Source organism: Camelina sativa, chromosome 17, assembly GCF_030686135.1.
Source record: "Camelina sativa cultivar CO46 ecotype springtype chromosome 17, ASM3068613v1".
In the NCBI taxonomy this organism is placed as follows: domain Eukaryota; kingdom Viridiplantae; phylum Streptophyta; class Magnoliopsida; order Brassicales; family Brassicaceae; genus Camelina; species Camelina sativa.
The window spans coordinates 2,501-21,734 of record NC_141896.1 but is presented as its reverse complement, the minus strand read 5'-3'; the positions used below and the strand labels follow the sequence as shown (position 1 = coordinate 21,734).

The 19,234-nt window shown below is 39.3% G+C and overlaps 7 protein-coding genes across 9 annotated transcripts; 6 read left to right on the top strand and 1 right to left on the bottom strand.

The window, feature by feature from the left end:
* The first annotated feature begins 1 nt into the window (after position 1).
* LOC109124904 (pentatricopeptide repeat-containing protein At1g02150) lies at positions 2-1,894 on the top strand. Its single transcript, XM_087495017.1, has 2 exons — positions 2-420; positions 527-1,894. Exons 1-2 carry the CDS (start codon positions 67-69, stop codon positions 1,733-1,735), a joined length of 1,563 nt encoding a protein of 520 aa, XP_087351143.1. The 5' UTR covers positions 2-66; the 3' UTR covers positions 1,736-1,894.
* A 138-nt stretch (positions 1,895-2,032) lies between these two features.
* On the top strand, positions 2,033-2,900 carry LOC104773736 (cytochrome c oxidase-assembly factor COX23, mitochondrial). 2 transcript variants are annotated; one of them, XM_019242741.2, is made up of 3 exons: positions 2,033-2,181; positions 2,497-2,573; positions 2,653-2,900. In XM_019242741.2, exons 1-3 carry the CDS (start codon positions 2,091-2,093, stop codon positions 2,698-2,700), a joined length of 216 nt encoding a protein of 71 aa, XP_019098286.1. In that variant the 5' UTR covers positions 2,033-2,090; the 3' UTR covers positions 2,701-2,900. The 2 variants fall into 2 exon arrangements, with proteins under 2 accessions (XP_019098286.1, XP_010496688.1); XM_010498386.3 differs by having other exon boundaries at positions 2,497-2,900.
* Positions 2,901-3,013: 113 nt separating this feature from the next.
* Positions 3,014-5,049, top strand: LOC104773741 (metacaspase-1). Its single transcript, XM_087495026.1, has 5 exons — positions 3,014-3,704; positions 3,924-4,254; positions 4,358-4,478; positions 4,566-4,787; positions 4,865-5,049. Exons 1-5 carry the CDS (start codon positions 3,326-3,328, stop codon positions 4,922-4,924), a joined length of 1,113 nt encoding a protein of 370 aa, XP_087351152.1. The 5' UTR covers positions 3,014-3,325; the 3' UTR covers positions 4,925-5,049.
* LOC104773737 (uncharacterized) lies at positions 5,011-6,118 on the bottom strand. The gene is made up of 2 exons (XM_010498388.3): positions 5,840-6,118; positions 5,011-5,700 (listed from the first exon to the last, which is right to left on the bottom strand). The coding sequence occupies exons 1-2, from the start codon at positions 5,916-5,918 to the stop codon at positions 5,105-5,107; spliced, it is 675 nt and encodes a 224-aa protein (XP_010496690.1). The 5' UTR covers positions 5,919-6,118; the 3' UTR covers positions 5,011-5,104.
* Positions 6,119-6,291: 173 nt separating this feature from the next.
* LOC104773742 (protein CER1-like 1) lies at positions 6,292-9,348 on the top strand. Its single transcript, XM_010498395.2, has 7 exons — positions 6,292-7,099; positions 7,190-7,409; positions 7,498-7,888; positions 8,133-8,240; positions 8,338-8,538; positions 8,620-8,892; positions 9,006-9,348. The coding sequence occupies exons 1-7, from the start codon at positions 6,583-6,585 to the stop codon at positions 9,183-9,185; spliced, it is 1,890 nt and encodes a 629-aa protein (XP_010496697.2). The 5' UTR covers positions 6,292-6,582; the 3' UTR covers positions 9,186-9,348.
* A 149-nt stretch (positions 9,349-9,497) lies between these two features.
* Positions 9,498-14,032, top strand: LOC104773743 (very-long-chain aldehyde decarbonylase CER1). Of its 2 annotated transcripts, XM_087495015.1 has the most exons (11): positions 9,826-9,932; positions 10,049-10,377; positions 10,501-10,724; positions 10,815-11,047; positions 11,190-11,409; positions 12,138-12,513; positions 12,639-12,746; positions 12,830-13,030; positions 13,151-13,258; positions 13,371-13,544; positions 13,623-14,032. In XM_087495015.1, exons 2-11 carry the CDS (start codon positions 10,318-10,320, stop codon positions 13,794-13,796), a joined length of 1,878 nt encoding a protein of 625 aa, XP_087351141.1. In that variant the 5' UTR covers positions 9,826-9,932; positions 10,049-10,317; the 3' UTR covers positions 13,797-14,032. The 2 variants fall into 2 exon arrangements, with proteins under 2 accessions (XP_087351140.1, XP_087351141.1); XM_087495014.1 differs by having other exon boundaries at positions 9,498-10,377.
* A 3,215-nt stretch (positions 14,033-17,247) lies between these two features.
* On the top strand, positions 17,248-18,863 carry LOC104773745 (uncharacterized). Its single transcript, XM_087494964.1, has 6 exons — positions 17,248-17,257; positions 17,379-17,439; positions 17,560-17,584; positions 17,639-17,667; positions 17,775-18,019; positions 18,139-18,863. The coding sequence occupies exons 1-6, from the start codon at positions 17,248-17,250 to the stop codon at positions 18,861-18,863; spliced, it is 1,095 nt and encodes a 364-aa protein (XP_087351090.1).
* The last annotated feature ends 371 nt before the right edge of the window (positions 18,864-19,234 follow it).

The window sequence follows — 19,234 nt, the reverse complement described above, 5'->3', positions numbered from 1 at the left end:
ATTTGTGCTTCGACTTATCCGAAACCTAACGAGAGAGAGAGAGAGAGAGAGAGAGAGAGAGAGAGGATGCTGCTTCAGGCGGTCCAAAACCGCAATGTTCCACTGGCTTCCTCCGCCTCGTATTCCCGTCTCCCTCGCTGCAGATCTCCTGCCATCTCCGTAGCTCTGTCGAAGAAGACGGCAGCAATCGTGTGTTCCATCTCCCAGGTTTATGGATACGGCACGGTGGATTACGAGAGAAGGCCGATTATCCAGTGGAATGCCATCTACAAGAAGATATCTCTGATGGAGAAGCCGGAGCTCGGCGCTGGTTCCGTCTTGAATCAGTGGGAGAAAGGAGGCCGCAAGCTTACCAAGTGGGAGCTCTGTCGGGTCGTCAAGGAGCTTCGCAAATACAAGCGTCCCAACCAAGCTCTTGAGGTCCGTAGTGGCCTCCTCGTCGCGTCGCGTAACTCAACTCTTTTTTTTTTTTTTTTTTTCTTTTTCTTTTTTGAATCTCCTTTTTAACTTGATCGTATTCGTATAGGTGTACGACTGGATGAACAACAGAGGCGAAAGGTTTCGATTGTCTGCAAGTGATGCTGCAATCCAGCTCGACTTAATCGGCAAAGTGCGTGGCATTTCAGACGCCGAAGAGTTCTTCCTCACGCTCCCTGAGCATTTCAAGGACCGGAGAGTTTATGGTTCCCTCCTCAATGCCTATGTGAGGGCCAAGTCTAGAGAAAAAGCTGAATCCCTGCTCAACACCATGAGGGAGAAAGGATACGCCCTGCACCCGCTTCCCTTCAACGTCATGATGACTCTCTACATGAACCTTAGGGAGTTCGACAAAGTCGACGCCATGGTCTTCGAGATGAAGCAGAAAGATATACGTCTCGACATTTACTCCTACAACATCTGGCTCTCCTCCTGCGGCTCCCTAGGATCTGTTGAGAAAATGGAACTAGTGTACCAGCAGATGAAATCAGATGTTGCTATTAATCCCAACTGGACCACTTTTAGCACTATGGCCACCATGTACATTAAGATGGGCGAAACTGATAAAGCCGAAGATGCACTGAGGAAGGTTGAAGCAAGGATCACTGGTCGTAATCGCATTCCATATCACTACCTCTTGAGTTTGTACGGCAGCGTTGGTAACAAGAAAGAGCTGTACCGGGTCTGGAACGTCTACAAATCTGTTGCCCCGAGCATTCCCAATTTAGGTTACCATGCTTTGGTCTCGTCGCTGGTGAGAATGGGAGATATTGAAGGGGCCGAGAAGGTATACGAGGAATGGCTTCCAGTCAAGTCTTCTTATGACCCCAGGATTCCAAATCTTCTCATGAATGCGTATGTCAAAAACGACCAACTAGAGAAAGCTGAGGGGTTGTTCGACCACATGGTTGAAATGGGAGGAAAACCAAGCTCGAGTACGTGGGAGATCCTAGCTGATGGTCATACCAGAAAGAGGTGTATTCCAGAGGCTTTGACTTGTCTGAGAAAAGCTTTTTCTGCTGAAGGGTCCAGCAATTGGAGGCCTAAAGTCTTGATGCTGTCGGGCTTCTTTAAGCTCTGTGAAGAGGAATCGGATGTTACTAGTAAAGAGGCCGTTTTGGAATTGTTGAGGCAGTCCGGTCATCTTCAAGACAAATCATACCAAGCTCTTATTGATGTGGACGAAAACAACAGTGAAAACGATGCCCATGACCATGAGAGTGACGTGCTTCTAACGCAGCTACAAGATGATTTGTAATCAAATATAGTCACCTAGATCTTGCTTTAAGAGACGAATCTTTTTGTAACCGGAATCAACTGCCTAGTGAAAACATGAATGCTAGTTAGAGCTGTGTGTGTGTCCCTCTGGTCTGCCTCCTAAACTACTAATAATAATTCTTCTTTTTGTGTTTTAAAAGCACAGACGAAACCTACTAGCGTTCACTTCTATTTTGGGCCAGGCATAAAGGCCCGCTAATGAACCTATAGGCAGCCTGAGTGCCGCTTAGGCCCATTTTGAACGAGGGTATCTTCTTCAGGGACGGAACTCGTTGAGAAAGAGAGAGAGAGAGAGAGAGAGAGAGAGAGAGAGAGAGAGAGACGGTGATCGGGAAATGACGACGAAAGAGGCGGGTGCGGCGTACCCTAGCGCGGCTCGGATATCTGATTCTCCATGTTATCTTCAGTACTCTGCTTCTCTCAAATGTAAGTCACGCTTCCTTGTTCCCCTCCCATTAATCTCTTATTGTTTCGAGGAATTGTTGTTCTGCTTCTGTCAAAGTTTCACAAGTATCTCATAACCCTTACCGTTGATTAGATCTCAATATATCCACTTCAAGGTGATAATTAATTTGCTCATCTGTTATGTTGTGGGTTAAATCCCATTTCGTTGAGTTTGGATCTAATAAGATATTGATTTCGTCGGTTTTGTTGATTCCTCATTGTTTATGCGCTGTTTTCGTTTTGTTTGTTACTTACGCCTTAGCTCTTGACCGATTTCGTTCATGATCGAACTCTCAGGTCTTGAAGAATTTGGATCCGACAAAAGTAAATGCCAGGATCATTTTGATGTGTATAAAGAATGCAAGAAGAAAGAGGTTGTTGTAAATTCACATTATGCCGCCTTATTCTGTTTCCGAATGAATTCTCTGCTTACCTCTATGTTTTGTTTCTCAGAGGGAAGCTCGATTGGAACGCAATAAGACACGTTCGTTGTTCTCTTGAATGTTGATCCTGATGGAAATAAATGCCAATGATATCTTCGAACATCATCAATTCATCATCTAGTCGTAGTATCCTGTTATTTCATTTTGCAATTATACCTCTGTCTGAGAAGTGGTGGTTTGTAAATTGTATGGTCTAAATAAATCAGTCTCACATTGGTGGTGATGGAAAGTGTTTGTTAATATATTAATGTTCTTTTACTCCCCATGGGTGATGGTCATGGATATGTTAAGCTTTGAGAGAAAGTTTGATTTCAAGTCGTTTGAGCTGCTCCGTCATGAATTAGAAGAGAGGGAGGACTCCAGTAAATCATATATCATCATCATCTATTTACTTACTCTCCCGGCCGTTTCCATACATGTTGTTCACTTTGAATGAAAGCTCCTCGACTCTTATTTGTTTTTTCCATTCCAATCATAACCAGTGTATGGGACTACTACATTGGGCTTAAAACTGTTAAATGGGCTTTCGTGAAGCCTTAATCGCATTTGACGTTTCCTTACGTCTACGTGCCGCCTCCTTTGATTGACTGTGTCGTCTTCCTCACGCGCTCTCTCTCTCTCTCTCATATGATTTGGTTTGGTGATCGGATTCTTCTTCACCTGATTGATTCCTTCTGAGAATAATGTTCCCGCCACCTCCTTCAAGCATCTACGCTCCTCCGATGCTGGTGAATTGCTCCGGTTGTCGGACGCCTCTCCAGCTCCCATCCGGCGCCCGATCTATACGCTGCGCTCTCTGCCAGGCTGTTACTCATATCGCCGACCCTCGCACCGCCCCTCCTCCTCAACCATCTTCCTCCCCCTCTCCTCCGCCACCCCAGATCCACGCGCCTCCCGGTCAGCTGCCTCACCCCCATGGCAGGAAGAGGGCTGTGATCTGTGGTATTTCGTACCGTTTCTCTCGCCACGAGCTCAAAGGCTGCATCAACGACGCTAAATGCATGCGACACCTTCTCATCAACAAGTTCAAATTCTCCCCAGATTCAATTCTCATGCTCACCGGTACACTAATTCTATGCCTATATTGTTGTTTAACTTGGAAACTTGAATTTTTGAATCTGATAAAAAAAAAGAAAAAACACTTACCATAGAATAGAATGCCCTGAACTAGTATGGTGAATTGTTCTTCATACTGAGTTTTGATTGATTCTTGCAAGTTCGAATTCCATAATAGATGATTGTTCATGAACATGGTTCCATCATTCTCATAAATTGTTGCAGAGGAAGAAACTGATCCATATCGTATCCCGACTAAGCAAAACATGAGGATGGCATTGTATTGGCTCGTACAGGGATGCACAGCAGGCGACTCACTTGTCTTTCACTACTCGGGTCATGGTTCGCGTCAAAGAAACTACAACGGTGATGAAGTTGATGGCTATGATGAAACACTCTGTCCCCTTGACTTTGAAACTCAGGGGATGATTGTAGATGATGAGATCAACGCTACCATTGTGCGTCCTCTTCCCCATGGTGTCAAGCTCCATTCAATTATCGATGCTTGCCATAGTGGCACCGTCCTGGATTTACCCTTCCTATGTAGAATGAACAGGTTACTCCTCTCCTCAGTTGCTGCTGCTGCTAAAACTGAAGTTGCTTACCTTTCCTACTGCTTGTTATATTTAACTGACATCCATATTCTGTTATTGAAACAGAGCTGGGCAGTATGTGTGGGAGGATCATCGCCCTAGGTCAGGTTTGTGGAAAGGAACAGCTGGTGGGGAAGCCATATCGATCAGTGGATGTGATGATGATCAGACTTCGGCAGACACATCAGTAAGTCGAACTAATCTAGTCATACGCCTTCCAATTGTAGTTGCTTGCTTCTTCCACTCATGATTGAAACATATTACATATGTATAGGCGCTGTCAAAGATCACGTCTACAGGTGCTATGACATTCTGTTTTATTCAAGCCATAGAACGCAGCACACAAGGCACAACCTATGGAAGCATTCTGAATTCGATGCGCACCACAATAAGGAATACAGGGAATGATGGTGGTGGTATTGGTGGTAGTGGAGTTGTTACCACTGTGCTAAGCATGCTTCTGACAGGGGGAAGTGCAATTGGGGGATTAAGACAGGTACAATCCTTTCTTACTCTATTGTGTTGATACAGGTTGGTAATTTTTCTTAAATCTATTTTGATCTGTTTTGACAGGAGCCTCAGCTAACTGCTTGTCAACCATTCGATGTCTATGCAAAGCCTTTCATTCTCTAGTAAAGACGACTCACTTTTATGTATAGCGAGTGCGATTAAATTCTGTCCATTTAACCAGTTGTTACTATTTTTTTCTTTCCAAAGAATAAAGGAAAACATTGATTTGGTGCTTCATTAACACAAAATGTGCCATATTCTTTAGTCCTTCCAAACAACAAGCAATGGTTTGCCTTTTGAGAATCAACTCGTAAGGTGTTGCTTAAATAGACAGGAGGAAGACAAGAGAATTCCCAGAAAGCTGTTGAGAAGGCGCATGCAAATCATGTGTGCATTGCTACAAGGAAAAGCACTTCCGCTGTAGCAGCCTCTTCTCTGTTTGATTCCCCGGCCGTTATCTTCCAGAGCAAAGGAGGAGTTTGTCCCACCATCGCTAAAGAGAAGGCACCAAAAGAAGGTACCTTTATGCAACCTAGCCACTCCCACTCCAACCTCGGTGTGCGACCTATTTCTAAGCACCGACAAGGTTTTGTTATCTCTGAAGAGAATGTCTGAGAAAGCGACTTCTGGTGCTACATACTTAGAGCTGCAGCCGAGGATATGGCCTGTTATGGCTCCAAAAGTTGGAAGTTCTACACCACAGTTTGGGGCAAAAACCTGAGTGAAGTCGTCTTCAGGGGGTTCGCAGCCGAGAGTGTTGTTGACGTTGCAATTCCCCTCGCAGAACTCAACATACTGGAGAGCCATGCAACCAAGGCCAGGATTCTCATTTAGGTTGGTGAGTTTTTGGGATGTTCTGTTCCGGTTCAAGATGCTCACCATTTCATGAGCTGGATTTCCTGCAACCATTCTAAAACTTAGTCCCGCCTAAGAGTTGTAAGCGAAATCATAGAAAGGCTGACCAAATGCTGAACGAGAAATCCAACTCCATATTCGCATATGTAGTGACTTTACACATTGAAGAAGAAAAGAATATACCGTGAAATTTGGAGCTAGCTAGCTCTGAGAGTGAGAGAAACAGTAAAATCGACTCCAGAAGGCTAACTTTGTTCTTCATCTCGCGGATTTCAGGGAAAAAGAAAAAAAAAAAAAAAAGAGGAACGAAATTATTATTGTTTTTGAAAGAAAAAAAAAGGTAGATGAGCTTGATGGAGATGGAGCTGGAGCTTGCTGGTCCCCTCCTTTGTGATATTATTTCTTTTAGTGGAAAAAAAAAAATGCCGAGAGAAAAAAGAAAAAAAAACGGCAATGGGCTTTTTGATGTTGGGCTCCAACCAATGTAATTGAATGAAGAAAGAAGGAAAGTACGTGACTTGAATTTCATTTACTTCATTAAATGGGCGGCATTGGGGGCCGGTGGAGGTAGGCCGATAACATTGATGTCTGAACAGAGAGAGGTAAAAGCCAAATTTTGGCAAGTCATACTCTTCAATAATCATCAATCAATGCGCCCATTGGCTCCTCTCCTTACGTATTTGAACTTTGAAGTTTGAGGTTTCTTCCTTTTCTTAAAATAATTATTGCTGCAACATTTCTAATGTGGTAAAGAGGGCCCCATCACCATGTGCTTCTTCGCAGTATCCCACATGGACATGGTGGTAATGCCTCTATATTTCTATATTATGTCACATTCTAAACAAGAACTGCACTTCACAAGTATCTCCAAAACTGCAGTTTCCTCCAACATTTCTTCGACAGCAGACTAGCTCAAGTACCTTTTGATGGCGTCGAAGCCCGGAGCTCTGACGGAGTGGCCATGGAGTCCCCTTGGTAGCTTCAAGTACCTCTTGGTGGCCCCGTTTGTGATGGCGAGCATGCACTCGTACGTGACTGTTGCGGATGAGGAGAAAGACTTCAGCAGACTGATGATAGTCGCGTTGATGCTGTGGCGAATAGTTCACAGCCAGATATGGATCAGTGTGTCGCGCCAGAGGACGGCTAAGGGAACGAGGAAAATCGTGGACAAGCCCATTGAGTTTGAGCAAGTGGACCGAGAGCGCACTTGGGATGACCAAATCATCTTCAACACTCTCCTCATGTATCTCGCCAACATCAAGCTCCCAGGCGCCTCCCATCTTCCTCTGTGGAGACTAGACGGAGCCCTCCTCATGGCTCTGCTTCACGCTGGTCCTGTCGAGTTTCTCTACTACTGGTTCCACAGAGCTTTACACCACCACTTCCTCTACTCTCGCTATCATTCTCACCACCACTCCTCTATTGTCACCGAGCCCATCACGTGTACGTACCTTCATCCACCGTTTTTCTATCTTCTATTAATTTCTCTAATCTATAGATACATCCATAAATATCTTAAATCAAACTTGGCAGCTGTGGTGCACCCCTTCGCCGAGCACATCGCCTACTCACTACTCTTTGCCATACCCATGGTAACAGCGTCCCTGTGTGGGATCCTCTCCATCTGTTCCATCATCGGATACATGACTTACATTGACTTCATGAACAACATGGGACACTGCAACTTCGAACTTTTCCCTAAGCGTCTCTTTCACCTCTTCCCTCCCCTCAAGTTCCTATGCTACACCCCCTCGTACGTCCTTTGTAAAGCACTACTATTTATTTAGATTTTGAATACTGTGTATGCATGCATATATAACATGGCATCAAATACGTTGAAGGTTCCACTCGCTCCACCACACGCAGTTCCGGACCAACTACTCTCTGTTCATGCCGATATACGACTACATCTACGGGACAACTGATAAGTTGAGCGAGTCACTATACGAGAGGTCCTTGGAGAGAGAGGAGGACTCACCCGACGTCATCTACCTCACTCACCTCACCACACACGACTCCATCTACCAAATGCGCCTTGGCTTCCCTTCCCTCTCCTCTTTCCCCTTGTGGAATCGATCCCCATGGTATCTCACATGCTTCATGTGGCCCTTCACTCTCCTATGCTCATTTGTTCTCGCTTCCGCTCTCTCCTCGCGCACCTTTGTCTTTGAGCGAAACCGTCTCCGTCACCTCACCCTTCACTCTCACCTCCTTCCCAAGTATTCCTTTCACGTAAGCATTTTACTCTCTCTCTCTCTCTCTCTCTCTCTCTCTCTCTCTCTCTCTCTCTTGACACAAACGTACGGGTTTTCTTTTTATGTTGGGCTTCACAACTATTTTCCAAACAAACAACACTACATGCGTGCGTAATTTTTGTAATTTAAACAAATAAATATTTTCTCGTGGGTATACCTTTTGTAATTTCATCTAAAGTTTACTACTAATTAATTTTGTCACATAAAACATGCGGCCGCAGTATAAATCACAGCGCCACCATGAGTCCATCAACAACTTAATAGAGGGAGCTATCCTTGAAGCAGATGCAAAGGGTGTAAAAGTAATGAGTCTTGGCCTCATGAACAATGTAAGTTTATTTACTTCAAAGCTATCATATATATATATATATATATGAATATTGAATAACTATTGGATAAGTAACTAATTAACACACGATTAATAAGCGGGCGGAGCTAAACGGGTATGGAGAGATGTACGTGCAAAAGTATCCAAAGTTGAAGATAAGACTAGTGGATGGAAGCAGCATGGCAGCTGCGGTGGTGGTCAACATTATTCCTAAGGAAACCACAGAGATTGTCTTTAGAGGAAATCTCACAAAGGTTGCGTCGGCCGTTGTCTTTGCTCTATGCCAAAAGGGCGTCAAGGTGTATAAATATGAGAACTGGAATGTACTCATCTTCTCAAGCCAAACAAAAACTAACGTAGTAATTAATGTGTACGTATAGGTGGTATTGTTACGCAAAGAGGAACACATCAAACTCATCCAATCTGGGGTCGTCAAGAATCTGGTATTGTCTACAAACAAAAGTTATTACTCCCCAAAGGTGTGGTTGGTGGGGGATGGAATAGAGAAAGAAGAGCAGATGAAAGCAAAAGAAGGAACCCTCTTTGTCCCCTTTTCTCACTTTCCTCCGAAGAAACTCCGCAAGGACTGTTTCTACCACTCCACTCCAGCTATGCGTGTTCCTAAGTCTGCCCAAAACATCGACTCCTGTGAGGTACATATTTGAATATGTATAGATATATATATATATATATATCTGTTACTTTTATATTAGAATTGATAGATGTATCATGTATGCATAGTGTAATGAATAAATTGTTGTTGTAGAACTGGCTTGGGAGGAGGGTGATGAGTGCCTGGAAAATAGGAGGTATAGTGCATGCACTTGAGGGTTGGGAGGAGCATGACTGCGGCAACACTTGCAACTTCTTCCGTCTCCACACCATCTGGGAAGCTGCTCTTCGCCATGATTTCCAACCTCTGATTCTCCCACCATCTCATCTATGAGCTTTTCATATTCTTATATATATCCCCTGCGCGCCTTGATTAATCTACTTCTCTTCCGAAACTAAGCTTTGTTTTCATATTACATAACTAATTAAGCTTTTTTGTGTTATTTATCATGTATTTTTATAGACTATATAAGTACTAGCTAGCTGCATCTTAATTATTTATGCTTGCTGCCATGTGCTTTACTACATATATATTCTATAGGATATGGACAAATAATTACATCGATTGATATACTCAATTAGTTAAAATTTGAAAACTACATATACATTTTTTAGAAACAGTGATTTGATTACATCTAAACTAAAGCATTTGATTAAGTAGTGCTTGTGTGCATATTTTCCTTTCTATAACATAAAAACTAAAACAATATTTGGGTGCATCATCAAATCAAAGTAGTTGCAAAAACTTGACGAGGTTTTACTTAAATGGTCCTTACCCATGCATGGTCCACTCGCTACCTAATTTAGGAGGGGTAGGGTATACGTATACATATATAATTTGTGGCGTGAGAGATGGAGTTACTAAAAAAGAAACGGACAAGTACTATTCAAAGCTCGCTTAAGAGGTTGCGCTTTCTTGGTCTTAGCCTCCTGTACGTATAGATATTTTCACTTTTAATTTCTCCCATTTAATGTTGGAGCGCAACAGATACTAGCTGGCGCAACGCTTCAACGTGCATGATTTTGATTGGCTAGTAGTTGCCAAGCAATAAGCATCAATACCTAACACATGCCCAACTTGGTTAGTAGTATTTTTTCATGGGGACATATATACCCGTATACTTTCAATTATAACCATAAATAAATATAAGACGCCATCAATTAAGCGGTGCATTTCAAAGCCATGGATATGATCAGATCATCGATGAAGGTGGGAGGGGGTAATTAGCTGAGTGTCATAAATATGGATCCATGTGGAGAGCATCGAACGGGAGTAGTACATGTTTGGTCTTAGCTGGCCCCATCACAAGGAATTGGACTGGTGGGAAGATAGGGGTGGTTTCGTCATTATCAGTCTAACAATAAAGGACTTTGCTACCTTTATTTCTATATAATGTGTACCTTGGCTGACAAGAGTTAGAAAGACACAGTGACTCACACATACCCATATTACATTCGACGGTAGAATGGCCACAAAACCAGGAGTCCTCACCGATTGGCCTTGGACACCCCTCGGGAGCTTCAAGGTGCACTTTGTGGTTTTTTTCTATATAATATTTTTTTAAAAATTTACTAACACTATGACGCGTGCTTATGATTGAAATTTGTTGCTGATATATGTTTTTTTTGACGTGGAAACAATACAAAAGTACATAGTAGTAGCACCATGGGTGGTCCACAGCACATACAGGTTTGTGACAGATGATCCGGAGACGAGGGATATCGGGTACTCCCTCGTATTCCCTTTCTTGCTCTTCAGAATTCTGCACAACCAGGTTTGGATCTCTCTGTCCCGTTACTATACGTCCAAGGGAAAGAGGCGCATCGTCGACAAGGGAATCGACTTCAATCAAGTCGATAGGGAAACCAATTGGTGCGTTTTTATTAATTTGTATCTTCTTCCTACCATGCGAGTAAGCGTGTATTTCACAAATTAATTCCGGATATATAATTACATGCACAGGGATGACCAAATACTGTTCAACGGAGTGCTGTTTTATACAGGCATCTGCCTGTTGCCGGAGGCCAAGCAACTTCCTTGGTGGAGGACCGACGGAGTGTTGATGGCGGCGCTGCTTCACGCTGGACCGGTGGAGTTTCTCTATTATTGGCTCCACAAAGCTCTCCACCACCACTATCTTTACTCCCGCTACCATTCCCACCACCACTCATCTATCGTCACTGAACCCATCACTTGTAACTCTTGTTTATAACCTTGATCTCTATGCCGCATATATTTTGGAATGTTGTTTAACATACGTAAAATATATAGTTTAATTAACGTCCTAATTAATTAGTAGCTATATATAATTAATGGGATTATCATCAATATATGCAGCGGTGATACATCCGTTTGCCGAGCACATAGCGTACTTCATGCTCTTCGCGATACCACTACTTACGACGTTGCTAACGAAAACGGCGTCCATAGCCTCGTTTGCCGGATACATAATCTACATTGACTTCATGAACAACATGGGACACTGCAATTTCGAGCTCATCCCCAAGCGCCTTTTCCACCTCTTTCCTCCCCTCAAGTTCATCTGTTACACTCCCTCGTAAGTCATTTACATCTCCTAATTATGTTTCATATATAATTCATATATTATATATATATATATATATATATATAGAGAGAGAGAGAGTAGGAGACTAGCAGGAGCTAGGGGAAGAGAGAAAAATAAATAAATATATATATATATATATATATATATATATAATTAAATTAATACCAAACTTTTGGAAAGCAATTTGGCATATAATTAAGCACTAACTAGAAACCTTTTTTGATATCTGATACAAATAGTTAATTCTCGATTACGTATCAGAATCTAAGCAAACATTAAAACATACGAATACTTTGGTTTATATGCTAGTTATTATAATCGACTTCATACACATTCTCCTTTCCTGTATACAAAAAGGTGACGTGATATTGTTTGTATTCTTACTATGAATGATCGTCAACTACAGAATCCCTGGACCACAAAAAGAATCTATTTAAAATATCTATATCGCTCAACTTATCAGCACAGACTCGGCACATATACTCCAATTCCCATAACTTTACTTATTAATAGTTTCTCTAACCAATCATCCTTTGATATATATATATATATATATATATTAACCTTCTTGATACATTACTTAAATTAAATATTTGTCTTTTGTTTTCAGTATTAATTTAGCGCAAGGTTAGTCTAACCAAATAAAAATTTACAGTTTATATTTGTTATGATAAACTACTTTTCAATTTCGATGAGTTAATGGAGTATGAGAATTGCAGATTCCACTCGCTGCACCACACGCAGTTCCGGACCAACTACTCCCTCTTTATGCCCTTGTATGACTACATTTACGGCACAATGGATGAAACCACAGATACATTGTACGAGAAGTCTCTAGAAAGAGGAGAAGATAAAGTGGATGTGGTGCACTTAACTCACCTGACGACGCCAGAGTCCATATACCATTTGCGCATTGGCTTGGCCTCATTTGCCTCCTACCCTTTCTCTTATAGATGGTTCATGCGCCTCTTGTGGCCTTTCACCTCCCTCTCCATGATCTTCACGCTCTTCTACGCCCGCCTCTTTGTCGCTGAGAGCAACTCCTTCAAGAAATTCAACTTGCAGTCTTGGATGATACCTAGATATAATCTACAGGTCCTCATCATCATCATCTGCAGCTTATTTGATCCTTTTTTGATTTAATTTATTAGATATATATAGAAGCAGGTTAATTTACTGATGCATATATTAATGGTGATATATATATTATATGCATGCAGTACTTATTAAAATGGAGGAAAGACGCGATCAACACCATGATTGAGAAAGCGATATTGGAGGCAGATAAAAAAGGAGTGAAGGTGCTTAGCCTGGGTCTCATGAATCAAGTAAAGAAACTATATATCTCTGACTCTTTTGGTTTTACGCTGTGTAGATGCTGTAGTATTAAAGCTGTGGTGAACTGAAACAGGGGGAGGAGCTGAACAGGAATGGAGAGGTGTATATCCACAAGCATCCAGAATTGAAAGTAAGAGTGGTGGATGGCAGTAGATTATCAGCAGCCGTTGTGATTAATAGTGTATCCAAAGCTACTAAAAACGTCGTGATGACAGGCCATCTCACTAAGGTCGCCTATACCATCGCCTCTGCTCTCTGTCAGAGAGGCGTTCAGGTCGTTTGTTTTCTTTTCCCTCCTCTGTTATGATGTCCAATAGAAAAGACAATTAATGATATATGGATATCCTTTATGCTCCTCACTCATTACATTTCCTTGTGAATATCATCCGCGCAGGTCTCCACTCTGCGTCTAGACGAGTACGAGAAACTAAGATCATGCATTCCGCAAGAATGCAGAGACTATTTGGTCTATCAAACCTCTGAAGTACTCTCATCAAACAAGGTAATATTAGCCAAAACAAAAAAGCAGAATGAGAATATTCGAGAAGCGTATATTAAAAATACAAAATACTGAAGAGCATTTCAATCTAACTAAGTAATGGATTTGGGTTAAGGTATGGCTGGTGGGAGAAGGAACAACTAGTGAAGAGCAGGAAAAAGCCACAAAAGGAACATTGTTTATACCATTCTCACAGTTCCCCCTCAAGCAGTTACGTAAAGATTGTATCTATCATACCACACCGGCCTTGATAGTTCCAAAATCTTTGGCGAATATCCACTCCTGTGAGGTAAGTACACAAACTATCCGATCCAACTAATTTCTTATAGATATAAGAGCCCTAATTAGAAGAAAAAAACATCTGCAGAACTGGTTACCAAGAAAGGCGATGAGTGCAACTAGAGTGGCCGGCATATTGCACGCCTTAGAAGGATGGGAAGTGCATGAGTGTGGCACATCCCTTCTTCCCTCCGATTTGGACCAGGTATGGGAAGCCTGTCTCAGCCACGGCTTCCAGCCTCTCCTCCTACCACATCATTAAAACTCCAACCAGACAATGAAACATTATAGGAAAATGAGAGCGACACACGTTGTGTGCTTTTATTTCCTTATGATCCAGCTCTTCCACAGTCCATGAACTATGGAACATATATAATTTGCACACATCTTATATATGATTTACGTATTTGTATGCATATCAAGCTTTTGGTGATTATATGATATTGATGTACAATTAAGCTTGGTTATTATGGTATTAATAAGAGTACTATTTCCTTTTTTTCTTTTGTCAAGAAGAATAGTTCTTTGTTTTTCAATTTCTTGTTTGTATTTTCCGTTATTTGTTCCATTTAAAATCATTTGAGTCTTAATAAAAGCTCCAAATTCGGCCCTTATATTCCAGCTCATCCATATAAATCTTATTATCACTTCTACAACAACGGACAACCTGAATTGGTCTAAAACACACCACATGGATAAGAATTCCGGGGGAGAAGAAATAATAGTTTTTGATATACGAACTATGAAACATATTAAATTTGCACACATTTTAGTAAACCTCATGTAATATAATAAACAGTTATCCAAAAAAAAAAAAAAATGTAAACCATTATAGAATAAGTTTTTCTTATGTCATAATTCCTAAACTCCTCCTTTGGCTGCAAGCTCCTTCAAATGATAATAGATTGATACCACTCTGAAGCTTTTAGTAGCTCTGAAGCTTCAAATGATAATGATAATAGATTGTATACCATTTGACATGAGCGTAATGCGCAAATCTACACCAACACCCTTACTCGGTTGAAGGTCTGTTCAGTGCCGTGCTTAAGGTGTTGTGGAAAGGGCATTTGCCCTAAGCCACCAATTTTTAAAAAATTATTAAGCCACATCTTTTTCCTATCTATAGGCTTATATATATCTAAGTTGATAACATAAATATGTTTGTAAAGTGGTGTTTTGTTTGAGAAATCCATCACATTATGTCATTACAATAAAATCAATATTTTTTATGTATAAGGAAATTTTTGCACATAAAATAATTATTACGTTTTACAGTTATAACTATAGTATAAAAATATTAATGGAAGACAATTAATAAATAAAAAGATAATTAAGAATAAAAGAATTATGTTTTGGAATTGTAGCTAAAAATATTTTTAGGAGAAAAAGATAGAAAAGTTTGGTTTATACTGTTTTTTTTTTTAAATCTTAAGATCATTGTTGTCTTTGAAATAAATAAAAAATATTTCAATCTCTTTAATAACAAAATCCACAATTTTTTTTCCGCCCTAAGCCACAAATAGCTTGAGCACGGCAACTGGGTCTGTTCCACCATCTTGACAAAAGGATTCGAAACATTTGCCTAGCTAGGAATAATAAACCGAAGCTCCAAGGTCTCTTCAGATATGGTTTCGAAGCTATCCCACCTAGTTTTTTTTTTTTTTTTTTTTTTTTTTTTTTTTTTTTTTTATTGTTTGTATACCATGTTTGTTCATCCTAGAGCTCGTTGTAGCTAAAACACCTTGTAACCTAAATTATGTGATCGTTTTATCTTATAAAATCAGAAATTTTATTGGAAAAAAATTTCTAGACGAAACATAACATTTTGGATAGGATAATATCAATAACCGATAAATCAATACTTTATCATCACTTCTAGGCGAAGCATTCCATGTCTTTATAAAATAATTTAGTGGTCAATAACTGCTTGAAAGTATTGATTGGTAACCGATATTTTTAAGATGGAACTTATATCACAAATAGCAATTTAGAAAACCAGAATATGATCGATTGGCAAAAAAAAGAAAAAAACTGCAATATATAATGTTTTTAAAGTTTTTAAACTGATATCCCCTATATAATAAAATGGAAGTACACAATATTGTTTGGTAGACTATATAATTTTAATAAATTGATTACAAATAGGTTATAAATTAAGTTTTATATTATTTGTATAGTCTGGATTTATTGTTTCCAAAAATCTTAAATAGAATATTCTAAAGAATCATAGAATCATTTGATATCATCTAATTTACAATATTAATTTACTTTATTAAATTATTCATCAAATAAAATCTTTTGATATCTAACTTAACATATTAATTTGTTAATTATCATTATACTTCACTTCTCATTTTTATATATCAGTCAATTTTGTGAAACAAATAAATGATCATATTATTTATTATAATTAAAAAATATTTTTATTTCCGGATATACCATAAGTTGAATTTTTAAAAACAAATATAAATGATTCAATCTATAAAATATTCAAGTTTTATTAATACTATTCGTTAAAAATAATATCTATTGAATTAAAAATTTTACTGAGTAACGGTCAAAATTTGAATATTTAAATTCAACTTCATACTTTTTTGTTGAATTTTATAATTTTATATAATATAATAAACTTTAAATAATTTATTTTGAAATATTTTTAAAATATTGAAACTTGATATTAAAGTTAGAAACTATAAACACTCTAAATTGGTTTGTTATAGCAATGTCAATAATATGTCACTATAATATGAAAGAATTCCAAAAACTAAGTATATTAAAACAAAAAATATAAGAATATATTAAATTACTCATAATATAATAACTCGCTTTTTAAAAACAAAATTCACAAAATTATGTCTTATAATGACATTTAAGTCATGAGGTAGAATATACATTGTTGAAATAGCTTCACGTACATAAACTAATACAACATATTAAAATTTTATTTTAAAATAGAAAATATACAAAATTTTGTATAAAATAAAATTTAACCAGTGTTATAGCACGAATACTTATCTAGAATCATTAACAATATAAAACTTACAAAATAAATGTCTTTTTAAGTCATTATATTTAACATATGATTTTATTGCATAATATTTTATCCAATTTTTTTTTTAAAAACAATCACATAAATTATATTTTATATAAAAATTACAATATAAATAAAATGAATTTCGACCCGTGCTCTAGCAGGGTTTTAATCTAGTTTGTATTATTATTTTATTTTTCAAATTAGAATAAGCTTTTCTTATGTCATAATTCCTAAACGAAACATAGCATTTGGATAGTTTAATGGTAGGACAATATCAATAGGTTATTTAGCTTCATTTAATAAACACATCATATGTTAGAGCTTTAATTTAGAACGCTCCATAATTTTAGAGCTTTTGATATATGTATTTTCATAAGCTTTCATTTAGGTTGCCGTTATAATATGATCACAAAATTAAACGCATAGTTTACAAAAGGCTTAGGATCCGTAACCCGAAATTAATCCGGATCCAGATCCGGGTCCATGTTCTCTCTCACGCTCCTCTTTGGGTAATATAATATAGACGTTATGAAGCTTAGATTCAACGGCTCTTATTCATTTCAAATTCTCCCCAATTACACACTCTCTTTCTCTCTCTCGCTCTCTCGCTCTCTCGCTCTCTCTTTGATTCAGAATTTAGGGTTCTCTCTTTCTTTGGGTTCTTTAGCGCAGATCCGCCATGGAAGGAGGTATTATGTTCTGTTTGTGTAGTCTAATTGTGATTTGTGATTACAGATTCATGATTGATTGTGATTTTTGTTTGATTCCTTTTCTTTGATGGTTTTGCTGATCATCTACGGTTTATGCCAGATCAATATCAAGAAATTAGCAACGGTGGTGCTTTGTATCTGTATATTACAGATCCGCAGAGGTATATATTAATATATAGGATTCGGGATTCTGCTTATTATGAGTTTTCTTTTTGTCAAGTTTGATTTGTCAAGTTTGATTCTTTTTAGGTTCTAATTGGGAGTCTCTGTTTTGTTTGCAGAGTGGTGAAAGAAATTGATAGCTTGGTGAAAAAAGGTCACGGGGTCAAGATTTGAAATCTCATTTAAGTATTGAAGCAGGTGAAAGCCATAAAAGTGATTCACAAGAGGTACACCTACCTACTTATGTTCTATATCGCTTTTCCATATTCTTGATTTTTGAAGTCGTTGGTGTATTTAATGGTTTAAAAATTCTATTTGTTTTCTGCTCTCATAGGAAGGTCCATTTGGTAAATCTTCCAGGATTGCTGAATCTCAGCGTCGAGCATCCATTGAATCTGGATTGTACGTTGTCAAGCTTTGACAGTGGGTCTGAATTGGATACACTGGGAGAGATTGGAAGCAGAGGTGATCATATTCAGCAGAACCACTCAACTATGCATCATCATTCGGTTTCAAATATATATGAAGAGCCTCATATATCAGAATCCGAGTGGTCAGGAAGCTCTGATCAGGGGATCAGTACTGATGACTCCATGAATAGTTCAAATGATACAATCCCGAGAGATATCTCAAGGACTTCCTCGAATGAAGATGTAGATAGAGTTTAGGGTAAAAGATTTAGAAATATAGGGTTTAAGGATACAAAACCCCCCCTATATCCTCAGGGAGTTGCTGTTTTTGGACCTTAAATCCTGCATCCTCAGGGAGTTGGATTTGGAAGACCATCTGTAATTTCAGACCTCTGGCAAGGCCTTTTGTTATATGCGAGGTTCGTTCTGGTACATCTTGTAGCTTCTGGAATGATAATTGGACGGGCTTGGGTTCTCTTTTGGAGTTAACAGAGGGCACAGGTCCTAGCAGAACAGGTCTGACTAGGGGGGCGGTAGTCGCTGATGCATTAAGAGATGGCCATTGGTGGATTTCTAACTCTCGTAGTAGGAACCCTACCATCCGGCTTTTAAAAGATTGTCTACCTTCCCCCTCGGTTGTAAATGTTCAACATGATGCAGAAGATGACTATTATCTATGGAAGATTGGGGTTAGTCAGCCTTCTACTGTTTTTTCGACCTCAAGAACATGGGATCATCTCAATCCTTTGGGCAATTGCATGGACTGGTTCAAGTCGGTTTGGTTCAAAGGTAGGATCCCTAAACATGCGTTTATAGCTTGGCTCAACTCTCGTCACAGATTGCCTACTAGAGATAGATTGATCAGTTGGGGTCTTTCGGTTTCCCCAAGCTGTCTACTTTGTAGTTCGCAAGATGAGACAAGGCAACACCTGTTCTTTGATTGCTCGTATGCAGCAGAAGTGTGGAATTTATTTCACAGGGAAGGCACATGTTTCTCCTCCTCAAGCTTTTGAAGATGGAGTCCGTTGGCTGAAGAACCCCTGCAGGGACAAGAACATAGCTCTGATTCTTCGCTTAGGGTTTAGGGTTTAGGGTTTAGGGTTTAGGGTTTTAGGGTTTAGGGTTTAGGGTTTAGGGTTTAGGGTTTAGGGTTTAGGGTTTAGGGTTTAGGGTTTAGGGTTTAGGGTTTAGGGTTTAGGGTTTAGGGTTTAGGGTTTAGGGTTTAGGGTTTAGGGTTTAGGGTTTAGGGTTTAGGGTTTAGGGTTTAGGGTTTAGGGTTTAGGGTTTAGGGTTTAGGGTTTAGGGTTTAGGGTTTAGGGTTTAGGGTTTAGGGTTTAGGGTTTAGGGTTTAGGGTTTAGGGTTTAGGGTTTAGGGTTTAGGGTT

Coding starts and splice junctions, on each gene's coding strand:
- LOC109124904 (XM_087495017.1), top strand. CDS start 67: ATGCTGCTTCAGGCGGTCCAAAACCGCAATGTTCCACTGGCTTCCTCC. Junction 421..526: donor GTCCCAACCAAGCTCTTGAG/GTCCGTAGTGGC, acceptor GTATTCGTATAG/GTGTACGACTGGATGAACAA.
- LOC104773736 (XM_010498386.3), top strand. CDS start 2,091: ATGACGACGAAAGAGGCGGGTGCGGCGTACCCTAGCGCGGCTCGGATA. Junction 2,182..2,496: donor GTACTCTGCTTCTCTCAAAT/GTAAGTCACGCT, acceptor TCGAACTCTCAG/GTCTTGAAGAATTTGGATCC.
- LOC104773741 (XM_087495026.1), top strand. CDS start 3,326: ATGTTCCCGCCACCTCCTTCAAGCATCTACGCTCCTCCGATGCTGGTG. Junction 3,705..3,923: donor TTCAATTCTCATGCTCACCG/GTACACTAATTC, acceptor AAATTGTTGCAG/AGGAAGAAACTGATCCATAT. Junction 4,788..4,864: donor CAATTGGGGGATTAAGACAG/GTACAATCCTTT, acceptor CTGTTTTGACAG/GAGCCTCAGCTAACTGCTTG.
- LOC104773737 (XM_010498388.3), bottom strand. CDS start 5,918: ATGAAGAACAAAGTTAGCCTTCTGGAGTCGATTTTACTGTTTCTCTCA. Junction 5,701..5,839: donor AGCTAGCTCCAAATTTCACG/GTATATTCTTTT, acceptor GAATGGTTGCAG/GAAATCCAGCTCATGAAATG.
- LOC104773742 (XM_010498395.2), top strand. CDS start 6,583: ATGGCGTCGAAGCCCGGAGCTCTGACGGAGTGGCCATGGAGTCCCCTT. Junction 8,241..8,337: donor GTCTTGGCCTCATGAACAAT/GTAAGTTTATTT, acceptor ACGATTAATAAG/CGGGCGGAGCTAAACGGGTA. Junction 8,539..8,619: donor TATGCCAAAAGGGCGTCAAG/GTGTATAAATAT, acceptor GTGTACGTATAG/GTGGTATTGTTACGCAAAGA.
- LOC104773743 (XM_087495014.1), top strand. CDS start 10,318: ATGGCCACAAAACCAGGAGTCCTCACCGATTGGCCTTGGACACCCCTC. Junction 13,031..13,150: donor TCTGTCAGAGAGGCGTTCAG/GTCGTTTGTTTT, acceptor TCATCCGCGCAG/GTCTCCACTCTGCGTCTAGA. Junction 13,259..13,370: donor AAGTACTCTCATCAAACAAG/GTAATATTAGCC, acceptor ATTTGGGTTAAG/GTATGGCTGGTGGGAGAAGG.
- LOC104773745 (XM_087494964.1), top strand. Junction 17,440..17,559: donor TATATTACAGATCCGCAGAG/GTATATATTAAT, acceptor TTTTGTTTGCAG/AGTGGTGAAAGAAATTGATA. Junction 18,020..18,138: donor AAGCTCTGATCAGGGGATCA/GTACTGATGACT, acceptor ATAGGGTTTAAG/GATACAAAACCCCCCCTATA.